A 25,477-nucleotide genomic window follows, 5' to 3' on the forward strand; every position below is an offset into this window, starting at 1 on the left:
TCCCCTCTCCAATCAAGCCTTATGTTCTGTCAGCCACCATGCCTCTCCTCAAAATAAACTTTGTAAACTCACCTCCTAGATGTGATGCTCTAACCAAATTCAAAACCTTATTATGCCACAGCAGCTAAAGGTCTGTGTACTACAAAAACGTTGTCATTGGGCCTGTCCGATCATAACTCAATATGTTCTCAACATGGATATTAAGACTCTCCATTTGTCCTTTGCTTCCCTCTCTACTTTCAAGGTGAATTTATTGATATCTATATCTCAAAATACCTCATGTGCTTATAATTAGAGACCTATAGATTCGTAGGGAACTACTAAGCTAGCTGCCTCTGTGGGCCATTTTAAGCCTGTCCAGTTTCCCTTTTTGTGCTCAAAATAACCTACCCCATTTGGTTATAGATTGGCCTTACCCATCCCAAGGTCAATAAATGTGTATTACCCCTAATAATAACTAGGACTGTACCTTAGATAATTTTAGGGGACCCATGTATGGGATAAAGCACTTAGGAGTTGATTTTGCCCTTTAGTAGGGCACAGGGCAATTTTGTGGTAAATTTTGTTTCCCATCCATAGATGCAAGTTGTATTGGAATATGGACAGGGATGAACTTTGTTTTATGTGGATGGAGAGTCTTTTCTGGAGTAGTGATATCCTCTGTGAGATGTACCTGTCCCTCCAAACTGTTCTGTTGAAGTTGCAGAAGAGTTTTAGATCCCCAGACTGAGTATTTCTGATACCATTTGATTGATTACATAATTGTAACCCTCAGTGATTGTGTGAACAAATTCAGGTCCGTCATTTTCTGAGTATTATCCCAGCAAGATGTTCAACATGCATAAAATCAGGTCGAATTAATATTGTCAGACTGTTGTTTGTTCTAAAACATTAATTTTAACTTTATGTGCAAACAAGTACAGATCATGAATGGTTTGGGAAATATTCTGTTTGCTATGTAAACTGACTAGTTGAGAAGAGCATTGCGTAAGCTCACAACAGCATTGTGTTTCCTGTGCAGCATGTAATGATTGTAACCAATGTTTAATGAATGCTGTTCTGTCTTATTGTGTAATTTAACTAGTTGTTATGCATACGGGGACTGTCAGTCCATGTGCACACTGATGGTGTTCTCATCATTCACTGAGAGACATTTGGGCGGCTGTGCATTCCGAACAGCTTTGGTTCATAGGTTGGTAGGTTCATAGGCTGGTACTAGGCTATCAGCCCTAGGGCCTATACAAGCCTAGCTATAACAATTCCCTGGATATTTCTTCCCGCAGTATTTATAGGTTCATAGGTTGGTACTAGGCTATTGGCCCTAGGGATGTCAGTTTAGGGCTGCTAGAATCATGGGAAATTAAATGAGGGCAGTGAGAAAGCATTTGGAAGCAGAATCGTCAGTTATTTTAGGATAGTGGGAACATGTTATAATTCTGTCTTGATTTGCATATTTTAGGATAGGGGCACATGTTATAATTCTGTCTTGATTTGCATATTTTAGGATAGGGGGCACATGTTATAATTCTGTCTTGATTTGCATATTTTGGGATGGGGGCACGTTATAATTCTGTCTTGATTTGCATATTTTGGGATAGTGGGAACATGTTATAATTCTGTCTTGATTTGCATATTTTCTGTCTTGATTTGCATATTTTAGGATAGTGGGAACATGTTATAACTCTGTCTTGATTTGCATATTTTAGGATAGTGGGAACATGTTATAATTCTGTCTTGATTTGCATATTTTAGGATAGGGGAACATGTTATAATTCTGTCTTGATTTGCATATTTTGGGATAGTGGGAACATGTTATAGTTCTGTCTTGATTTGCATATTTTGGGATAGGGGAACATGTTATAATTCTGTCTTGATTTGCATATTTTGGGATAGTGGGAACATGTTATAATTCTGTCTTGATTTGCATATTTTAGGATAGGGGAACATGTTATAATTCTGTCTTGATTTGCATATTTTGGGATAGTGGGAACATGTTATAATTCTGTCTTGATTTGCATATTTTAGGATAGGAGAACATGTTATAATTCTGTCTTGATTTGCATATTTTAGGATAGGGGAACATGTTATAATTCTGTCTTGATTTTCATATTTTGGGATAGTGGGAACATGTTATAATTCTGTCTTCATTTGCATATTTTGGGATAGTGGGAACATGTTATAATTCTGTCTTGATTTGCATATTTTAGGATAGGGGAACATGTTATAATTCTGTCTTCATTTGCATATTTTGGGATAGTGGGAACATGTTATAATTCTGTCTTGATTTGCATATTTTAGGATAGTGGGAACATGTTATAACTCTGTCTTGATTTGCATATTTTGGGATAGTGGGAACATGTTATAACTCTGTCTTGATTTACATATTTTGGGATGGGGAAACATGTTATAACTGTGTTGATTTGCATTTGCAGAGCGGAGAAGGAATGGGGAGATGGCATCAGGGGATTGTCCCTCAGCGCGGCTCGCTTTGCCTTACTGAGGCTGGAGGAAGGACCACCACACACTAAAAACTGGAGGTAAACAACTTGGAATATTATTGTTTAGCTAAATTACAAAATCTTAGTAACATGCTGTTAGTGTTGTGCCCCTTGTGGGCATAGAAACTGTCATCTTATCTCACAGCGATGGAACCAGGTAAGTAAAGTAGTGTGTGTATATTTATTTACTTGCAAATTAATTTGCATATTTATCTGCATAATTTTATTTTATTTATGTTTTTATGATGAGGTCTGAGATTCACAGTTTTGAAAAGGGAAAAAGACTTTAAAAAGCTGCACCTGTTTACCCTAATGTTACTGACAGGTGGTTAGAAGTAGATGAAAGTGATCCCTCAACCGCAAATATATGCAAACAGTGCAGAAGCTCAGACAGTGATTGTTGATGAGACAGAAGGCAGTTGCTGTAAAACAACGAATGTTAACTGGGTAATAAATACAGCTGCACACTTTCTGTATGTGCAGCTTATCACATGCACGTCTTGGTGATCATGGATTTGTTATGAATTTGGGTTAGACATGTTGCTTCATGCTTTGTGTACAGTACAGCTTTCTGTCATTGCAGACAGGAGCAACTCCCACATGAGCGAGTCTTGAAATATTACAATGAATGACCAAAAAAAAAGGCAGACTTGCAAGATGGCCATTTCTCAGACTGATACATTTTCTCTGAGGTATGGTGATCTCAGATTTGGTATATACTCGTTTGGGGAGAGTGGAGGGCTTGCCCCTTTAAAAAAAGAAAACTTCAAAGGTAAAGAGCAATGTTCAGTATTCACTGTTCTCCTGTACGTTTGGTGTTTTGTCAGTGGAAGCCAACAGATGTGGTAATGAGCAGTCGTTAAAATAAACGTTGTAATTCTGTGTTTTCAGTACTATACTTGGTCATAAATGCACCTGAGGTGATTATTGATTGGATACTGGGGAAGTGGTTGGTTAGAGGTAGTAACATTCATTGGTTCAGTTGTGCCGTGTGTGTTTTGAGGTGTGTCCTCACAACTGTGCATGCTCCTATGTGTTTATGTTCCTTATTACTGCGCAGTCTTTTCTTGGGCTATAGTTTTTTCCACCAGAATGTAAGCTCTGTATCTGCAGACTGTAATATATATATAGTTCAGATTTATCTGCTCAGGTATTTATGTACCTTCAGCACTGCTGGAAGGTCGCCAGAGACACATGGAAGAACTGAGTCAGGAATCAGCAAAACCAAGGTATTTTTCCATGCGCACTGAGGCAGTCTATTGGCTCCAGTCTGTAAGCGGCACACTGACATCTTGCTGCGTTTTATTTCAATGGCTTATTTAAGAAGCGATTAAAGCTATTTGTCCTTCATTGGTAAACAGAGAACCATTGTTTTCTGATCTTTAATGCTTTAAGGGCCGCGGTGGTGCAGCGGTTAGTGTTGTCGCTTCACAGCAAGAGGTTCTCCGGTTCGATTCTCGGCTGGAGCTTCTTCTGTGTGGAGTCTGCATGTCCTCCCCGTGGTCGAGTGACGTTTAAAGACATGCAGGTAGGTGTGTGTGAGTCGGTGTGCCTTCTTTGAAGGTTGGGCTTCGGGCTGGCAATTTGGCACAGTAAAAATCCACTGCCAATCATTAGCGGACCGGAGTTCTGCTGTGGTGACCCCTAACCGGGAAAAGCCAAAAGACATTAGTTTAGCAGTTGGTCACTGTACTTTCCAGTATTTCCAGGGTACCTGTTCCATTAACGAACTTCTTAACCTTCCTGAGCAGATGTAGCGTCTGTAATGCACTTGAAAAAGAAGCTCAGGCCCTTTCTTTATGCTTTCTGTACCACCCGCAAAAATACAGAACTGAGATTTAAGACCCATTCTGGGTCAGAAGATTTTGTGTTATGTACATTGCAGAAAGTTCACAATCCAGTACCACGTTCTGCTTTTGGAAAAGAATGGGAACAGGTTTTGCACTCTTAAAACTTTAGGCTGTGTAGCCACAGATTACTGCCTGGTTTGCTTACAGGCAACTTTTTCTGTTTTATCTCTAGGTGTTCATCAAGTCTGGGGATTTATTTGTTTAGTTGTCCTCTGGTCCTGACAGTCATGAAGCATCTAAACATAATTGTGTTTGCCCTTCACAAGGGTATGACGTCTAGATATCGTATTTCCTTCTGTACTGAACCCAATGGTTTGCTGCACTTTTTCTGTTCCCTGTCTGTGTGCTTTCTCTTTCAGTGGGAAAAAACTGGTTATGCAAATGTCAGCTTTCCTAAAAGCCGCCATTCTTTCCTGTTACTCATACATTTTATATGTTCTTCTTGTGTGTGTTATTTTGCCTGTCCTCATCATTCATGAGGCAGAGCCAGCCGGTAGCTTCCTTTTTTTTTTTTTTTGCCAGGGCTTGATCATGTCAGTAGCTATCAGAAGTATGTGTTGCAATTCTACACCTTCATGGTATTCATAAAAGAATCTCAGGGCCTTTGTCAGTGTCCAGGACCAGATAGTAGTGAAGGGGGCCCAATGCAAAGACTAAATTGAGGGCTGTCTCACCTTGCAGTCCCAGGTAGAAGAAGAAGCTGTCACCTAGATTCCACTTCTGAGCCAGACTTGGCCATACTTCGAAGTTTACTTTGGTGCTACTGGCCTCTTGATTCCTTGCCCACACTTGGTTTGGACTTGGATAGCCATGTTGTTTAGACATAGAGCCACCAGATGGCACTGCATTCCATACAAGGAGGGAACATGCTTTCCCATAATTTACAATAAATACTGTTCGTATCCAGTCATACGTAACCAACATAAACTATCAACATGAATTCAATTTAAAACACAGCTAGATTTATTCTCATAGGACTTCAAGAAAAAAGACTCTGTGAATGACTAGAAAATTTGTAGATACTATTTTAGCCAGTAAGCTGTGACTTGGCTCAGAAAAAAAAAAGAAACAAGAGTTAAAAAATATCTTCATCAATCTCTGGTACACTAAAAATGTTTAATAAAGTGTTGACAGTGTAATAGTCCATATTTAGGTTTTACATTCCTTCAAACTCTGTTTAATTCCGGCTTCTAACTACAACATTTACAACAGCTGGAGGTTTAAGTGCACTGAATTTCTAAAATATGTGGCCTTTAAAAGTTGCACTCCAAACACAGGAGTGCACCCAGAAAATGCAGTCCATTGCTCTCTATGCTGCAAGTAAGGGGATACAACGTTAGTTTGGGAATGTTTCCGTTTTGTGTACATCACCCTCCTTATCGCGTTTTTCGAACAGCAGAACATGATCGTCATGAATACAATCAGTCTCCTTTTCATGTGGCAGCAGGAATACTGATAGGGGAGTGGGACAGGGATAGCAAGTGTGCATAAATCACCCTGAGTTAAACTCACTTTAAGAAGGATCTAAGTCATCTTGGGATTCCTCACCACCTTGGCTGCTGTGACCTGGCAGGATTTGTAAGGAATAATGGCTGCTGTATCCACGATCGATTCAGGAGTAGTGATTCGCTTGTTGCAGAGGAGAGTTTGTATCTTATTGCAATTGGTGTCAGTAATGCTGATGCCCTGATGGCTTACTGTATGTGAATATATGGGTTTACCTTCATTATGTTGAAAGTAAGTTGTATGATGCGTGAAAGTACAACTTCAAGATTTGGGGAATGTCGACTGCAAATGTTGCGACTTCCAATGAGCAAACGCACATTGGAACACTTGCTCATTTGAATTTGGCATTCCAGATGCAGATTGCACTATAGCAGGCATCGGTAAATGCACCCTTTCCCTCACTGTAGTGTGATCTCGGAGTTTGTGTATTAAAGTAGCAGGGAGTGGCGTGGGGGGCAGACCCATGTTTGGAGACATTCGGTAATGCCTCCTAACTTTCACTGTTGTGCTGCAGTTCGAAAATGGTTGAATCTGGTTTTCCAGGAAACCAGTTTTGACATTTCAATTCGGAAATGTTGAATTTCGTGATTTAAAGTTGCACAGTAGTGCGATCACACAAATCACTTTCAACGTAATGAAGGTTGTCATTAAAATTATTAAAATTAGACTGTAAAATCATTAGTTTTTTTAAAATGACAGTTAATAACATAGTTCTTTGTTTCTCATATATACAGTTTTACATGTCTGTGCTATTCCGAGCCTTTTAGTAACATACAAGGTCACATAATTCGTGCAGGAAGAAGCTGAATTAGTGTTCTATTCATTTAATTTTCCTGACCCAGCAGATAATCATTTTAGTAAAACATAAACAGCATTTGCTAAGCTCTGCATTTCTGACAGGGTCAAAGGCCAGCTTTGCTTCAAGCCAAACTGCAGTTTCAAAGCCACTTCATATTCAAACGTGAATTGATTTTTCTATATATGATTAATAGAATAAAATGCATTATATATTATTTGCTTTTAAACTAGCATTCACATGTGTTTAAATACATATTTTTCTTACAAAGGTAAACCGAGTATCCGTTATGTATACATTCTTAAAGAAGGTGTAAAGCCATTAGCACCACAGAATACAGCCATCAGCCATTAGGATTCCAACAATGTACAAACTACTACATCTTTTTGTAGGTATGTGTCCACAGTCACACATCCGGTATATGCAGGAATTGCATGCATGCACAATTTAAAGTAAATAGCAGTAAATATCACACACCCTTGTGCACAAAAACAAGTGGATTGTTTATAAACATGCAAAGGCCTTCAAGTCCCAGAGGTGCATCTCTTGGTTTGAGCACTCTTTAAGAAGAAGCCAGCTGTCTTTCTTACCCCTGAACCATTAACTGCTCACCAGAGAGGGTTAAGACAGTTCCTGTAGGTCCTACATTGCACAACCCCAGGTCTTTCACCCTCCCTGTTTTCACTTTAAATTTCATTGACTTGCTCAAAACATTGTGGAAGAAGGTTGAGGTGGGGTGGAAAAAAAGAAACAGGTGATTAGGTCAATGACAATTTAACTGGCAGAATTTGAGTTTTACTTTATTTGAATGATATTCTCCTTGTATATTAATTTTCTTTTCTGTAAACTGCGAGTCATTTTATATATGTCATGTTTGTGTCAGTTTAGGTGTTGGAATGTTTTTCACCCTTTGAACGGTGGTTTCAGATGTCCTTCTGTTTCCATGTTGCAGTATTCTGTACATAGGTTCATAGGTGTGTGTACTAGGCTAATGGCCCTGGAGCCTTTACAAGCCTAGCAAATAGGATTACCCTGGCATTGTGCCACCGACCTTAGTTCCCAGTGTGTCTATTGAGTAAAGCCACTGGAGTGATCCCTGGGGTGAATTTTCTATTTCCCATCCACTCATCAAGATTTCTCTTGAAGAGGGCCACTGAGGTGCTCTGCTGACATATATGGGAAGTCTATTCCAGAGCATGGGCAGTCTCTGGGTTATGAACTTGTCCCTCCAGCATGTTCTGTTGATTCTGGTAATGAGGTTGGGGTCTCTGGAGCATGCTGTACGGAGGGATTGGGATTTCTACAGATGTAGCATTTCTAACAGAGCTGGGTCAGACATGGCTTTGTAAATCAAGCAGAGATCACCTCTAAGTAGGCGATATGACACAGAGAATAATTGGAGTTTATTTAGTCTGTCCATATAGGACAAATGTTTAAGGCCTAGGATCCTCTTTGTGAAGTACTTTTGTGGCCTCTCCAGTTGTTGTAGGTGTCTAGTGAGGTACAAACCAAATGGGGCATTGTACTCAATGATTGGCCTAATGAGGGAAGAGTAGAGGGAGACAATGACCTCTTTCTTCCTGGATGCAAAACCCTTAGCAATGCGATGTGGCACACAGAAGGACTTCTGACCACAGTGGCATTGTGGTGGTCAAAAGAGAGGTTGCTGTCAACCTGTGTTCCCAGATCTCTTATAATGCCTTCTGTGTTCAATGGACTACCATTGATGTGGTAATTCATGGGAACTGGGTTTTTCCCACAGGGGATGACAACACATTTTTTGGCATTGAGCTTAAGGCCATGGCTCTGACACCAGTCGTTGGTGTCAGCGAGGCCTTTCTGTAGGATGTCAACATCACTTGGGGAGTTAATATTAGCTCCCAACTTGCAATCGTCTGTGAACATTGTCAGCCAGAGTTGCTTCATGTTGCCCTGGACTTCAGAGAAGTAGATACCAAACAGGAGAAGACACAGGACCGAACCCTGTGGGACTCCCCTCGTGACTGGTAGGCAGTCTGACTAGAAGTCAGCTACGTTTACACTGTGGGTTCTACCTGTGAGCCAGTTTGCAACCCACCTAGTGATATAGGGGTTGATGCCTAGCTTAGTGAGTTTTTCTATGATTCCTGAATGGGGAATGGTATCAAAGGCCTTGGCCAGATCAAGGTAGGCTGTATGAACAACCTTGCCTTCATCCACGGCTCTGTTGACTGACTCAAAGAAGTCAACCAAATTGTGCAGGCATGATCTACCCTTCACAAAACCAAAGTTGTTGTTTATTAGGTCCATGAAGATGTGTTCCATAGCTTTGCATATCAGACTCGTCAGGGTAATGGGGCAGTAGTTCCCAGGATCTGTAGTTGCTTCTCCTTTGTGGAGCGGGATGCTGTAGCAGTGCGCCATTCATACATATGGTTTTTCGTCTCTTGCTACCCAAACGTCCGGCCAGTATACAAAAGATTTCAGTTATGGTATGGTGCATAGGACGTCTGACATGGCTAGCAGAGCATGGGACATAAAAGTGACGTCTGCACGCACCAGTCCTCTGAACTTCTCTGCCTCCAGTTGACCATCAGGTGTTCCTGCCTTCCCGGCCATCGGATTTTAGAGAAATCAGATAAGTGCCCCGTTGGGTAACCTTCTTTTTCAGTTATTGTTTTCTAATGCTTGTTCATGTCATCCATAAAGGGCAAGTGTAAGTGCGGCCTTCAAATACCTCACAAAGACGCCCACAATCAGTGCTTGTTTTGTTTAGGTCGGTTGCATGACTACAAGGCCTGCCTAATCTGCCAGGCTTTTGTTCCCAAAACTCTCCATAGCCAACTCCACATGCTTAACTTTGTTTAGAAAACCAATGTCTGAAGCACTTAGCATTAGGTATGGAGGGATGTCCTTCAAGGATGCATCTGCAGTCATAACATATGGGTTGTCCTGCCTCAGGCAGCCCTCGGTCGGCCCGATTCCAAAGTCTGGGTCTGGCCTCGGCTGATGTCGCACTTCACCCGACATTATAGCTCCTGGGGTATAAAGGCATCAGCCGACGCCATTTTCCTCAGTCTTTCTTGCCGCGCGGTGCCCGAAGCAGAAGCTGTTCGCAAGTGCCGGTCGGTCAGATCCAGAGATTTCAGCTACCGAAGACTTCTAAGTACCCCGTTGGGGACTCTTTCTTGCCTCAGCCGATGTCAGACAAAATAAATAATTGTTTAACTTGTGGGAAACAAATACCTCATAAGGATTTCCATTCGTATTGCCTTCCTTGCTTAGGCTCCGACCACGACGTATCAGCTTGTTTAGCCTGTGCCTCCTTCAACCGACGGACACTTAGACGTCGGTCGGAGTTCGCAGAAGAGTTTTTTGGTCCAGCCTTTGCTTATAAAATGCCGTTGGAGACTCCGACTACATATTTAGATAAAAAGCGCAAGGAAAAGGACCGACACTCGCGGCCTGCGGTTTCGGCTGAAACCACGGTTAGGCCTACCGCGAGTGTCTCAGTTTCGGCTGAAACCGACTCCTCGGTCCTTCCTTCGGCCGCTAGCATGCCGCCGACAACCGAGGCCTCAGAGGCCCCGGCTGAGTCTGCTACAGAAATTCCTACCGAAGAAGCAGGCACTCAAGATTTGTCCGACACCATCCCGTTGGACATTTCTACTCCTGCACGTGGGGCAGCTAGACCCCCTGCTTCTATGTCTATTAAGGCCTTCTCCAGGGCTAAAGCAGCTAAACTTTCTAAGGCCTTACCTACAAAAGCTCCTCACAGACCTTCCTCAAGTTCTCAGATTCTCAGCCTTGCTGTGGACCTCATTTCTTTAATCAGGGGATCCCAACCTCACCCAGACAGGGCCTCACAACCCCCTCCTGAAAAAAGGCTTAGGACTGAACCCCCTGAACCTCTTTCCTCTGACTACTCCTTGGATGGATCAGATTTACCAGACCATCAGGAAGGCCCATACTCACCTTATGAGGATTCGGATGCAGAAGACTCCATTCCCTCTGCCTCTCCCCCAGAAGAATTTTCATTTGGGGAAACTCTTCATTCAATGAGGGAACATTTCCAATGGCAGGGCCAGGATTTTTCTGATTCTAGAAAAAGGCTAAGGACTTTTCTACATTTACCACAGCATAGGCCTTTAGCCATACCACCTGTACTATCAGTTGTTGATGATGCATACAGTGATGCCAGTTCAGCCCCTGATTCTCTTCCCCCGGCCCCTGCCAAACCTGACAGATATTACAGGGTCCCGGATTCTCATTTCCACTTGTACAAGGCCCATGCTGCAGACCCAGAAACCATTTCTCAGGGCCCTAAGGGTGTTGCAGCTGCCTCTGCCAAAAACCCCCTCCCCTCTGAAAGAGAATCTAGAGCATTAGAGAGATGGGGTAAAAAGGTTTATACATCTGCTACTCTTTCTGCCAGGGCTTTAAACTGTCAATTTCACATGCTACAGTACCAGGAATTTTTGTTAGATCAGCTGAATAAAAAGCTTTCTTCTCCTGAACCTTTAGACCGTAAGTCCCTTCAGGAGTTGGTACACAATTCTCAGCAGGTCAGTAATAATTTTTTAAAATGTGGCTATGATGCACTGGAGGCTTCATTTAGATCAGCTGTGACTGGAGCAGTGATTCGAAGGCATGCCTGGCTAAAAGAGCAATCCTTGCCAGACCATGTTAAGTCTAAACTACTAGATGCTCCTATGGAAAAACAAAGTTTATTTGGCTCCCCTGCACAGGAGGTTCTAAAGAAAGTGGAAGAAAAAGCAAAATCTGTGCAAACAGTCAAGGATTTTTTGCAGGTCCAACCTCCGAGGTTCAGTAGAAATTGGCCTTCAAAGAATTGGTCCTTTCCAAACACCTCCACAGCACAAAGAGGCAGAAATAGACGCCCAAGAGGCAGAGGTCAATCAAGGGGGGCCTACAGGGGCCGTCAGTGGCAACCTGACAACCAGAGGAGTATCTCTACAGCTGCGACTGCAACCACTTCCACTGGACAGACACAATGACTTGGCTCTGATTCCGCCTACCAGGGAACAATTGGAAGAACCCTTGGGCGGAAAATTAGCTTTATTTTCAAAAAACTGGCATTGCATAACAGGAGACAAATGGACTTTGCAAACAATAGACAAAGGCTACAGGTTTCACTTCCACACTTTACCAAAAAAGAAAGGAATGCCAAACCTTCCACCAAGCCAGAAGTCAGAGGCTCTAAAACAAGTCATCAACTTACTACGGATGAGAGCAATAGAAAAGGTACCATCTATGGAACAAGGCCAAGGATTTTACTCCAGACTATTCCTTGTACCAAGAAAAGAAACTCAATGGAGACCTATTCTCAATTTGTCCGCACTGAACACATATCTCATTGTACCAAAATTCAAGATGCTGACCCTACAGCAACTTCTTCCCATGTTGGGCAAGGAGTCTTGGCTGGTAACTCTAGATCTCAAGGAGGCATACCTGCACGTCCCTATACGACCAGATTGCAGAAGACACCTCAGATTTCTTGCAGGATCAGAGCATTATCAATTCTCAGCATTGCCCTTTGGCTTATCTACTACGCCCAGAGTATTCACGAAATGCCTGGCATCAGTAATTGCACATTGCAGGCTTCAGGGAATTCAAATCTATTCATACCTGGACGACTGCCTAATACAAGCGGACAACAAGACAAAAATAATAAAGGATTTGGCCTATGTCATACAACTGCTGCAAGCCTTGGGATACACAGTCAACATACAGAAGTCAAGACTAGTGCCTTCCCAAAGGATAACATTTTTGGGTGCAGAACTGGACACAGTAACTCAGATGGCTTTTCTCACAGAAGAAAAACAAAACCAACTTCCACTCTACTTCACGGCATTGACAAGACAAACTCAGCTTACTGCAAGGAAAGTCCTGCAGGCCCTGGGCTACATGGCATCCTGCATAATCTTGATCCCACATGCCAGACTGCATATGAGAAAATTACAATGGTACCTAAGAAATGTATGGTCTCAACACAAACACAGTCTAGAGACCATGATACCAATCATTCCATGCCTGAAAAAAGAATTCCTGTGGTGGGCTCAGGCCTGCAAGACCAACAGCGGGTTGCCTTTCCACAAACCACAACCAAGGCAGACCATCACCACGGACGCCTCAGACCTAGGCTGGGGTGCACACATGGAAGACAAGTGTATCCAAGGCCTATGGTCCCAAGACCAGCTGAAACTACACATAAATCTAAAGGAGATGCTGGCAGTGAAACAAGCAATACAGGCATTCAAATCATTCCTCAAGCAAGGACACCTGCTGATAAGGACGGACAATACCACAGTCATGTGGTACATCAACAAACAGGGGGGCACACATTCCTACCCTCTATGCCGGATGGCAATGGAACTGTGGAACCTAGGCCTGGATCTCAACATTCAACTGCAGGCCAGATTCGTACCAGGAAAAGAGAATTCACTAGCAGACAAATTAAGCAGAACTACCACGGATGCTCACGAATGGATGCTGCATCCAGATATCTTCAAAACCATAACAAAGAAATGGGGAATGCCAGAAATAGACCTGTTCGCCTCCCCACTCAACCACCAACTGAAGAAATTCTGCTCAAGAGAATACCACCCACAAGCCTGGAGAGTGGATTCCCTTTCTTTCGGCTGGAAGGCCCTGACACTTTATGCCTTTCCACCTCTCCCATTGATGTAGCCAAAGGTAATTCTGATTAGCTCCAGACTGGCCAAGGCAGCATTGGTACCCGCTACTGAGAAGCATGTCTCGGACGGACCCATGGCCTCTACCTCTATGGCCTCTACTTCTAACACAGAACAACTACAAGACCCTACATCCAAACTTGAAAACGCTGCAGCTAACTGCCTGGAAAATTGCATAAAACAAAGCCAACCTGTTTTATCTCAGAGGGTCAAGGACATTATCCTGGAGGCTCGCAGACCCTCCACAAGGAAAACATACTCAGCCAAATGGAAGAGATTCCTCATTTGGAGTGCATGAAAGGGAACAGGTGTCACGCTAGCAAACCTAGCACACATCCTAGAATACTTAGCAGAACTGTTCCACAATGGCCTGTCCTATTCTTCCATTAAGATTCATGCTTCAGCAATTTCAGCAGAGTACAACATGGATCCTCCTATCTTCTCTCAACCTCTTCTCAGGCAATTTTTAAGAGGGATCAAAAATGTAAAACCTCCAAGGAAACCACCTTTGCCTGCATGGGATCTCAATTTTGTGCTGGAAAAATTAACACTTCCCCCTTTTGAACCAGCAGCATCAGCAGACATACAGTTCTTATCTTGGAAGACTGCCTTCCTTCTAGCAATCACTTCAGCAAGAAGGGTATCTGAGTTACAGGCATTAATGGCAATACAGCCTTTCCTTATCTTTCACCAGGATAGGGTGTCTCTGAGAACCAATCCTACTTTCATGCCAAAGGTGGTATCCAGGGTATCCTTGAATCAAGCTATTCATCTGCCTACATTCTTCCCTAACCCTCAGAACAGGGGGGAAAAGCTACTACACACCTTGGATGTACATAGACAACTGCGCTACTACCTGGACAGAACTAAGACCAGCAGAAAAACTGATCAGCTTCTGGTAGCATATGCAACAGGAGTGCAAGGGAAAGCAATTTCCAAGCAGACAATTTCAAAATGGATTGGAAATTGCATTCGATTCTGTTACTCTTTTCATGGAAAGTCAACTCCTGAAAATATCAGACCTCACTCCACAAGGGCTACAGCCACCACTACAGCTTTCCTACGAGGAGTGGCTACCAAAGACATTTTAGAAGCTGCTACTTGGAGCTCCGTGCATACATTTGCCAAGCATTACAATCTTCCTTTATACTCCAGATCCCGAGCAGGTTTTGCAACTGCAGTTTTACAAGGGATCTTAACTACACCATCCTTATCTTAGTGCCTCCTCCCCCAGTTTGGCTATGGTATTCTACCCATATGTTAGGACTGCAGATGCATCCTTGAAGGACATAGTACAGTTTTGTACCTACCATAAATGTAGATGTCCAATAGGTATGCATCTGCAGTCAGGATTACCCTCCCTCCTTCCCCTCTGTGGTATTCCTAGGGTGCTTACCCCTCTTTCAGCTAGCTGGGGGAATCTATAATGGTGTATTTGTTTATATGTATATATATGTATATATATATTTTTTGTTTGCTACTGTTTGGAATTTACAACATTATCCAAATTTAGCCTTCCTAGAGGGCACCTGGCATCTGGGGCAAGAAACACTGAGGAAAATGGCGTCGGCTGATGCCTTTATACCCCAGGAGCTATGACGTCGGGTGAAGTGCGACATCAGCCGAGGCCAGACCCAGACTTTGGAATCGGGCCGACCGAGGGCTGCCTGAGGCAGGACAACCCATATGTTATGACTGCAGATGCATACCTATCTGACATCTACATTTATGGTAGGTACAAAACTGTACTTTCTGCTGACTTGCCTACCATACCATCAAAAAAGTATGCAAAGACCGTCAGGCCTGCTGTTGCCACTGTGCCTCCTCTGTCTGACTCTCAGCCTGTGGCCGACGTTGGCCTGGTTGAATACTTGGGCTCCACTGCCTCAAATACAGTGGTTACCTCTACAGATGCCACATAATCCTGTGTTGCAGACACGTCCATGGAGGCTTTTTGGATGTCGGTTTCCAACGCAGAGGGGGAACCTGAGCTTTTCAGTCGTCCGACACTAGGCCTTTCTGTATTCAGATGCCCACTAGGCCATCAGTCATAAAGAAGGAGAAGAGGAAGCATTTGTCCACTGCTACAGAAAGTACTCCAGATTGGCAGGCTTTCAGTCAAAGCCTATTTAATACCTTTATGGCCTTACAGCCTTGGACTTTCACTATTCCTCCACCAATCCTGAGCCCCAGGCCTCAGACCTCGGATCCCTCTCAGATGGAAGAGGAAGAAAACTCTGATTCTTCTTCTGAAGAATCCCTCTCAGTTGCCTACTCCCCTGGGGTGTGGTTCTCCAGGGGAGGACTATGTTGATCCAGACACCCCAACATAACATCTAATTTTTGGGGAAACTGTAGTTAAAATGAAGGAACATTTCAAGTGGGAATCGTCAAAAGGTATTATGTTCTCATCCATATGGATTCCCCAACCCCTACTGCTGTTTCCCCATTCTTCCTGCTTTTCTGGATGCCTTCTCAGCAGTATCCTTAAACCTGGACTCTCAGCCACCTGCCCCATGGAGACCCGATAGGTTTTATAAAGTCCCTGAGACTGCACAATTCCCAACTGCAGACCCGGCCACAATTTCTATTTCTACTGACAAGGCTTTGAAACTACTGCCTTCTACTACCCTCCTTCCTGCTGTCAAGGACTCAAACCTATGGAGTGTTTGGGTAAGCAGATATACACTTCTTCTACTCTGGCTTTCAGAGCAGCTAATTATGACACAAATGGCTAAATATGCCTTGTCCCTTTTGGAGAAAATTTCCAAAGAATTATCCGACTCCGAGACTCAGAAGCCAAAGCTCAAGTATGCTCCCTTGTTTCCCCTGACGTCTCAGGCTATCACACACTCTATCAAGTGCAGCTATGGTGCTGCTGAGACCTCCGCCAGGTCAGCAGCATCTGCCTTAAGAAGGTAGTCCTGGTTACGTCTCCAGCCCATTCCAGATGATTTTAGAGCTAAGCTGGTAGATGCTCCTTTGAACAATGTTTGGAGCAAAAGTGGCAGACTTATTCAAGTCTTTACAGAAAAAGGGGAAAGAGATTCAAGATTTAAAACATCTACTGGTTTCTCCTACACCTATTTCAGAGGAATTATCCATCCAAAACACAATGTATCAGAAAACACTCACTGCCTGCTACCTCTTCTAGGCCTAGGAAAATCTTCAGGAAGCAACCCACTCCAACAAGAGCCACCCCATCTACCAGCCAGAGGCCACCCTTTCAAGACAGGGCAGGTAGTGTGTGGCTACCTGCCAACCTTGGAACCCCCCACCACCTCCCTCTGTCCCTCTCTCATTATATCTCTCTCACTGTCTCCGAGTGTGGAGACGTATCACTTCAGACAAGGGGCGTCCTTTCTATAATATAAAACGGGTTATCACTTAAGACAAGGGGGTCCTTTCTATAATAGAAAATGGGTTATCACTTCAGACAAGGGGGTCCTTTCTATAATAGAAAATGGGTTATCACTTCAGACAAGGGGGTCCTTTCTATAATAGAAAATGGGTTATCACTTCAGACAAGGGGGTCCTTTCTATAATATAAAACGGGTTATCACTTCAGACAAGTGGGTCCTTTCTGTAATAGAAAATGGGTACTTCATGACCTGGCTCATTCCACCAAAGAGAGAGGGAATTCCACAGCCCCCAAAACAATAACTCCCTCTCTTACAACCAGTGCTAGACAACCTTATGACTCAAGGCACCATTCAGACAGTACCATTGTCTGCAATGGGAAGAGGCTTCTACTGCAGGATTTCCCAGGCTCCAAGAAAAGATGGTCCCTGGAGACCAATTATGGACATCTCACCTCTCACCCTCTTCCTTCAGGTACCAACCTTCAGGATGCTTACCTTACCAACTCTCTTTCTGCTCCTCCTCCCTCAAGGGTTCATGGCCACCTTGGACATCAAGGATGCCTACCTTCACATCCCTGTAAGGCCCAGTTTCAGGAAATACCTAACGTTGTCTGTGGGCTCCTGTCACTTTCAGTTCTCTGCGTTGCCCTTTGGGCCTTCCACTGCACCCAGAGTCTTCACCAAATGTCTGGCACCAGTGATTGCCTTTTGCAGGACAAAAGGACTACAGATATTCCCTTATTTGTACAACCTGAGGAATACAGATATTCCCTTATTTGGACAACCTGCTCATTCAGGCAGACTGCAAACAGACCCTCCTGCAACACATACAAGTTACCATTGCACTCCTACAGTCCCTGGGGTTTCAGATCAGTTTCCCAAAATCCCAACTGGACCCTACACAAGACATAGTGTTCTTGGGATGCAGGATCCAAACGGTTCTACTTTAATTAACCAAAAGCTGATTCCAGCGAATGCAAATCCATCGACACAAATGTATCGAACTGCGAAATAAGCAAACTCACAAAACCGCAAAATTACAGCGAAATTCAAAATGTGGAAGTGTTTTGGTTGGCCCGTCTGAGCTACAGATCCATAAGGTAAGTGTGCGATAGTTACGGACATTAGGGTGCAGGTTAAGGTAAGTGCATAGATAGGTAATGTAATATGCGTAATATATTTAACGTTTAGTGTAGGGTTTGAGGTAGGAGTTTGGTTAGTGTATGTGTTGTTTATTTATTGTTTGGGTATAGCTCCGTAAGGTAAGTGTGCGGTAGTTACGGACCTTAGGGTTAGGGAGGGGTTAAGGAGAGTGCATAGATAGTGGTGTATGTGGAGTTTAGTGTAGGGTTAGAAGTAGGGTTTTGGTTGGTGTATGTTTGTGGTTTATTTATTTTGTTTGGGTGAGTAGTGTGTTTTGGGCGGTGGGGTTGGCCGAGTATGACAAATCGGTATTTTGAGTTTCGCAGTTTTGTGAGTTCACTTATTTTGCGGTTTGATGTATATATGTTGATGGATTTGCATTCGCTGGAATCAGCTTTCGATTAATTAAAGTAGACCCGATCCAAACACACATCATGAAAGCTTACCTTCTGCCTCAAAAGGTGGAAAGCTTGGCACATTACCTACTTTTGGTTCTTCACACCAAACAAATGACCACAAGGCAGTACCTCAGGCTCCTGGGCTACATGGCTTCCACTATACCTATGCTACCTTTAGCAAGACTCCAAATGAGGAAATTACAATGGTACCTCAGGTCAGTTTGGATGAAGCATTCCCACCCCCTCGAGTACAGGGTACCCCTCCTGCCCTGCCTCAAACAGGAGATACACTGGTGGTTGAATCCAGTGAACCTCAACCCAGGTCTTCCCCTACAACCATCTCCACCAAAGCAGACCATGTACACAGATGCCTCAAACTTAGGCTGGGGAGCAACTCTGAGGCTCCTGAAAGTGCAGGGATTGTGGCCACACAGGAAAGAGAACATCAATATCCGAGAAATGAGGGCAACATCACTGGCTGTGTGAGCTTTCCAAACCAAACTTCAACCAGGACCCCTGAAGGTTTTTACAGTCAATACCCAGTGCTGTGATATCTCAACAAGCAAAGTGGAACTAAATCTTATTTACTTTGCAGACTAGTTCTCCTGGTGTCGGAACTGGCTACTTCTCAGGGAGTAACCTTACAGGCAGTATACATACCCTGTCAGCAGAATTCTCAGGTAGACTCCCTCAGCAGATCCATGACGAAGGCACATGAATGGATGCTACACAGGGATGTCTTCTTGACCTGGTCCCACCAGTGGGGTACACCTCAAATAGACCTATTTGCCTCCTCCATCAACAGGCAGCTTCCATCCTTCTGCACCAGACAACAAAAACCACAGGCTATGTCAACAGATGCCTTTTCAATTTCCTGGAAGAGGATGTTTCTCTATGCATTCCCCCCTTCCCCCTGGTTCAAAAGGTCCTGCTGAAGATCCAACAGGACACTCCAAAAATCTTGCTGGTTACTTCCTGTTGGCGAAGACAGCATTGGTTCCCCCTCCTATTACAATTATCCAAGAGCAGTCACCACAAGTTACCCCTCACAGTGGACCTTCTTACACAGCACAAGGGAACCCAAATCCACCCACAGTGGCAATCTCTTCACTTCAGTCTGTGGGTGATAGGATTCTGATCCCTTTCAGACACCTTTACAATGAGGACATGCTCACTGTCCTGCAGGAGGCCAGGAAACCAAATATCAGGAAATCCTACCCATGTAAGTGGAAAAGATTCATCATATGGTGTCTCAAAAGGCAGTTGGACCCATTGCAAAGCGAGACTCCTCTAGTACTGTCTTACCTGTGTGAACTATTGCAGACAGGGTTAGCATTCTCATCCATTAAGACCCATTTGTCTGTCATTTCTACATGTCTTCCTCTGGACCCCACTTAGCTTCCAGACTACCTGCAAAGCTGTTCCTTAAGAGAGTGCTTCATCTCAGACCACCTAGGAAACCTTCACCCCCTCCATGGGACCTCAAATATGTTTTAGAGAAACTCACGCTCCCCCATTCCAAAGCTGCCAAAGCTTCCATAAAACATTGCACATGGAAGACTGTCCTCCTCCTGGCCTTTAACTCAGCTAGGAGAGTGTCGGAGTTGCAAGCCTTCATGACTATTCCATCCTTCCTAGTATTCCACGCAGACAGGGTTACTCTTACAACTAACCCTTCCTTCCTGCCCAAGGTGGTGAATGACCTTTCCCTAAATCAAGCCATCCACCTACCAATCTTCTTCCCTAACCCACAGGGAGAAAGTGAGAGAGTACTCCATTCCTTGGATGTGCACAGACAGCTCAGATTCTATCTGCACAAAATCAGATCCATCAGACAGGCTGACCAACTGTTTATCTCCTTCCCCCCGGGGCCCTAGGAAAAGCAGTATCTAAACAAACAATTTCAACATGGATTTCCAAAGCTGTTACTTTTTTCTACAAACACCATGGGAAATCCCTGCAAGGTACTGTCAAAGCACATTCCACCAGGGCAATGGCCTTTTCTGGGGCCTTCTTCAGGGTTTTGGGCACTTCCACTTTACTTGAAGCAGCCACTTGGTCTTCTACGCATACCTTCACCAAACATTACAAGTTCAACCACATTTCCAGGGCCAGAGCTGTATTTGCCAGGGCTATCCGACATGGATTCCTGGAAAACTGTACTAAGCAACCTCCCCCTTCCTCACAGTGAACTTTGGCACTCACCCATATGTACAGAATACTGCAACATGTGAATAGAAGGACATAGCAAAGTTGTGTAAAATCTTACCATAACCATAGATGTCCTTCTCTTCCATGTTGAGGTATTCCTTCCCACCCACCTACCCCTCCTGTTATATGGCAGCTCCCTTTTTGGATGGCACAGGACTGGCATTACCCTTATAAGGACTGGTTCCGACTTGGGTACTCAGTTCTGAGGACTGGTGCGTGCAGACGTCACTTTTATGCCCATGCTCTGCTAGCTACGTCAGACGTCCCATGCACCATACAGTGACTGAAATCTTTTGTATACTGGCTGGACGTTTGGGTAGCAAAAGGAGAAAACCCATATGTACAGAATACTGCAATATGGAAGAGAAGGACATCTATGGTTATGGTAAGATTTTACACAACTTTTCTTTCTGTTTCTTTGTTTTTTGGGGTCACAGTTCAGCACTCTAGAGTGTGGAATGGATTCTTGATGCAGAACATCTTAGTCCTTTGTAGTTAATGGGCTGGTATGGACTGCGGGGTGGGGTTGTTCCTTAAAATCATAAAATGTTTCTATATGTTGTTTTATGATGTTCAAATGGGATTGCCTAGTTTTGACCATTTTATTTCTTTTTATAGGATCATAGGAAGTTGCTAGGCTAATGGCCCTAGGGCTCTTAGAAGCCTAGCCAAGTTCTACCCTTCTTTCCATGATCAGCACCAATTGCCTCTGTCCAAGACAGACACAGGTGGAACCCCCAAGGTTCACCGTAATCGTCCAGATTACATTTTAATAGGACCAATGAGGTGCTGTGTTTGACATGAAGTGGAAGTCCATTCCAAAGGTGTGCTAACCTCTGAGAGACAAATCTGTCCCACCAGCAGGTTCTATTAATATGACATACCAGGTTAAAGTCTTTAGAACGAGTAACCCATGTACCATTTGACTCGCAGATACGTAGCATTTCCAGTAAAGCAGGGTCAAAGATTGCCTTATATGCAAGGCATAGCTCACTTCTGAGTAGTCTGTATGAAACAGAATAAAGTGACAGTGATGCTGAAGACCTTGAATTTTCCTTGTGAGAACCCTTTGTGGTCTCTCTAATTGCTGCAGGTGCTTAGAAAGGTACATACCAAAAGGGGCATTGTACTCTGTTATTGACCTGAGGAGGGAAGAGTACAGACAGATTATAACTTTTTTTTCTGGATGCATTGCCCTTACTTATGACATGAGCAATATAGAATACCCTTCTTACCATTGTGGAGATATTGTGATCAAAGGTAAGGTTGCTGTCAGCCTGTGTTCCCAGGTCTCTCACCATTGAGTGCGTACTTAGGGTGTTGTTAGTGATGTGGTAGTTAGCAGGAATGCTATATTTACAGAAAGGGATGATAATACATTTTTTGCATTGAGTTTAAGGCCATGACTTTGGCACCAATCATTTGTTTGTGTAAGACCCTCTTGTAGGATGTTGACATTATTTGGAGATTCTATGACCTCTCCCAATTTGCAGTTATCAGCAAACTTTGTCAGCCACAGACCTTTAGTTTTAGCTTGTATTTCAAAGAAATAGATTACAAACAGTAGAGGTCCCAGGGCTGATTCCTGTGGAACACCACTGGTTACCGGTCTGCTGTTGGAGGTGGGTTCCCCTATTTTGACTATATGAGTTCTATCAGATAGTCAGTTAGTGACCCATCTAATGGTGTAAGGGTTGCTACCAAGCTGGGTAAGTTTCTCAGTGATGCCTGAGTGCGGGATAGTGTCAAAAGCCTTGGCTAAGTCTAGGTAAGCTGTATGTACAGATTTCTCCTCGTCCAGAGCCTTGGTGACTGTCTTGAAGAAGTCCACCAGGTTTAAGAGGAATGATCTCCCTTTGACAATTCCAAACTGAGTAGGGTCAAGCGAGATTACCTATGTTTTTGATGAGGTCCATGATGATTCTCTCCATGGCCTTGCAGATAAGGCTAGTCAAGCTAATAGGTCTGTAGTTCCCAGGGTCGGTGGAAACACCACCTTTGTGCAGGGGAATAACGGTGGCCATTTTCCATTCAGCTGGGATAAAGCCAGTGTTTAGGCTGTGATTGAAGAGAGTACCCAGTGGTGTTGCTAATTCTTGTTTGAGCCCATATAAGACACAACCTGGGATGTTATCAGGTCCCATAGATGCTGTGTATTTGGCGTTAGTGAAGGCGTTTATGACCTGCTCTTGAGAGATCCAAGGTAGAGGACAGGTTGTAGGGATGTCATGGGGTATGTGTGGTGGGGACAAGAGAGTGAAGTTTTCACAGAACATGTCAGCTAACAGATTTGTTGCTATGGACAACAATGCCATGACATAAATTCTTGTTCAGCGAGTTACTTTAATATAAGGTGTAGGTCCAGTGCAGTCTTTTCATACCCCCAGCACTATTTATGTATTTATTTATTGATTGATTGACATTTGTGTACTGGGAAAGTTGAAGTGGGCCACAGGTGCCCTTTTTCAGCTGAGGCCTGGTGAGAAAAGCTCCTATGTGTCATACATAATGCACTCAATATTTACAATAACAAATTTTATAATGCAGTTCCAATGAATATATAGCATAATAGACAATATAATAAAATGTGTATTGTTATTCACAAGTGTTAAGTTTACAAGTCTTTTATGGATATTTTACAGATAAAACAGTGGTGTATAAGATACATAGCAGTAATTTAGGAAATACAGTGGAGTGAGGTATTAGTGGAGGTAAGCAAGTTTGGATATTAACAAGGAAGTAGTGATGGAATAGTAATTTGGTTGTGCTAATTAGAAGTAGGTATAGCAGTTTAAGAATTACAATAAAGTGCGGTATTACAAGGGGATAAGCAGGGTTAAGTGATTTAGTGCTTTAAAGGTAGGTGAAAGAAGGTGATGAAAGGGGTTAGGGACAAAGCCAGGAAGGAGGCAGAGATGAAGTGTTTTTGCAGTGGTTTGAAAAAAAAATGAAAGTATGTGATAGATCTGATTGTTACAGGAATTTTCTTCCAAGTTCTAGCTACACTATTGGATTAGAGACTGACCCTAGCAGCCCATTGTGGTTTGTAGATGGTAAACAGTTTATTATTTGACTGAAAGGGACGATTTTCAGGATAGTGTACTATAGGTAGGACGCTGCTAGCTGACTTCCCAGCGTTAAGTAGGACGCTGCTAGCTGACTTCCTTGTCTTATGCTTTACCTTTAGTCAGCATTGCGTAAGTAGGACGCTGCTAGCTGACTTCTCAGTCTTATGCTTTACCTTTAGTCAGCATTGCGTAAGTAGGACGCTGCTAGCTGACTTCCTTGTCTTATGCTTTACCTTTGGTTAGCATTGCACAGTTGAGTAGCTCATGCAGCTCATGTAGCCCCAACAAGCCCCTATTTAAAGGGTTGTAGCTTTGGACTTTGGTAATTAGTCAGCAGAGGTTTCTGTCCCTTCAGATATGTCCGAGTCAGACTGGGTTGCTGTCGCTGGTAGAAGCAGATAGGAATATTGAATCTTCTTCACTGCTAGTTCCAGTCTAGAGGATCCCTCGGGCTGCTGAAATCCTTGCCAGACTGGTGGCCTTTTCTGTATTCTTTGCCTCACAAGTCCCTGAGAAGCATTTCTCTGGAGAATAAACACGGTGTCACCAATAAGTGCACGATACCTCTTCTTCTTTTTAAAAAACGGATTTATTACAAGAGAACTGATCCATAAAAACAGTGTTGAGCACTTTCACCCACTATAATGTGGGCTTCTTCAGAACACTGTAAAACCAAACAAGAACTCCTTATATTTAAAACTTGGTGCCAAAAAAGAACCGGCATTTATAGTTTCATAGGTTGTTACTAGGCTATCGGCCCTAGGGCCTATGCAAGCCTAGCCATAACAATTCCCTGGATATTTCTTCCCACAATATTTACTTCTCCAGGCCCTTGTCTAGCAGGGCAACTGACATGATCCCCAGGGTGAATTTCCTATCTCCCATCCAATCATCAAGGTTCCTTTTGAAGAGGGCCAAAGAGGCGCTCTGCTTGATATGTATGGGCAGACTATTCCAGAGTATGGGGAGTCTCTAGGTCAGGAACCTATCCCTCCAGCATGTTTTGTTCATTGTGATGACAAGGTTTAGATCCTTGGAGCGTGTAGCTTTGAGGGATTGGGATTTCTTTAAGCGGAGCATGTCCAACAGCTCAGGGTCTGACATGGCCTTGTATGTTAAGCAGAGATCGCCTCTGAGTAGATGATATGCCACAGAGTATAGCTGGAGTTTTTTTAGACGGTCAGTATATGGCATCATATGGTATTTAAAGCCATATACATTTTATACTCTTCATTATAATAATATACTGTATCTGAAACATTGTGTAAACATGCATCCTATAAGATAATTGGTACTAAACATCTCTTTAAATTCACATCTATTACATTAGACAGAAATTTAGCATAACAGTTCATGTAAAGTATGGGGTTTGTCGCTGGTGCATTTCATATTATGTAAAATCATCACATGAATGGAGAAATTACGAAAATCAATGAGACATATAACATAACATATATGGAATCCTATGTATACATTTTTGTAAGATCTAATTCTATATGAGTTATTATCTTTAATATGCTTAAAAGTACCAAATAAAATTTATTTAAAATTTAAAAAAACATTTTTTTTTTAATTTTTTTAAAAACGAATTTAACCATACAGTACACTACTGGCCAGGTAATACAAATGTGTCTAATGCATCTCCAGAATGGATTTACAGGAAATAAAATCATTAAGTCCAGGTGGATTCATGGCATCTAAATATAGTTGCCACCAAGTTTCCTTGAACCCTAACAGTGTTTTGATCCCTAGGGGATCTGAGTGAATAATTTCCAATATAGCAAACCTGAATTCATGGGTGTCTCCCATCTTTTCTATATGCCTGTATAATGCATTAGTTGTATCTTTCCTTCTTATACAGTAAATGTGGTCATATATGCGTTTTCTGAAACATCTTTCGGTTTTAACTATGTAAAATCCCGAACATACTGTGCACTTGGCCAAATAAAT

General features: G+C 43.0%; 1 protein-coding gene across 1 annotated transcript in view; it reads left to right on the forward strand.

Annotated features, from left to right (window-relative positions):
* The window catches only part of LOC122790513 (solute carrier family 12 member 6-like), a 1,559,275-nt gene that overhangs the window by 1,367,898 nt on the left and 165,900 nt on the right, over window positions 1-25,477 (forward strand). The window contains exon 17 of the mRNA XM_044058063.1: window positions 2,433-2,537. Within this exon, the coding sequence (XP_043913998.1) occupies window positions 2,433-2,537 (105 nt within the window). The remainder of the gene's footprint in view (window positions 1-2,432; window positions 2,538-25,477) is intronic.

This window comes from Protopterus annectens, chromosome 16.part0, assembly GCF_019279795.1.
Source record: "Protopterus annectens isolate FY-2018-M chromosome 16.part0, PAN1.0, whole genome shotgun sequence".
Lineage (NCBI taxonomy): Eukaryota > Metazoa > Chordata > Ceratodontiformes > Protopteridae > Protopterus > Protopterus annectens.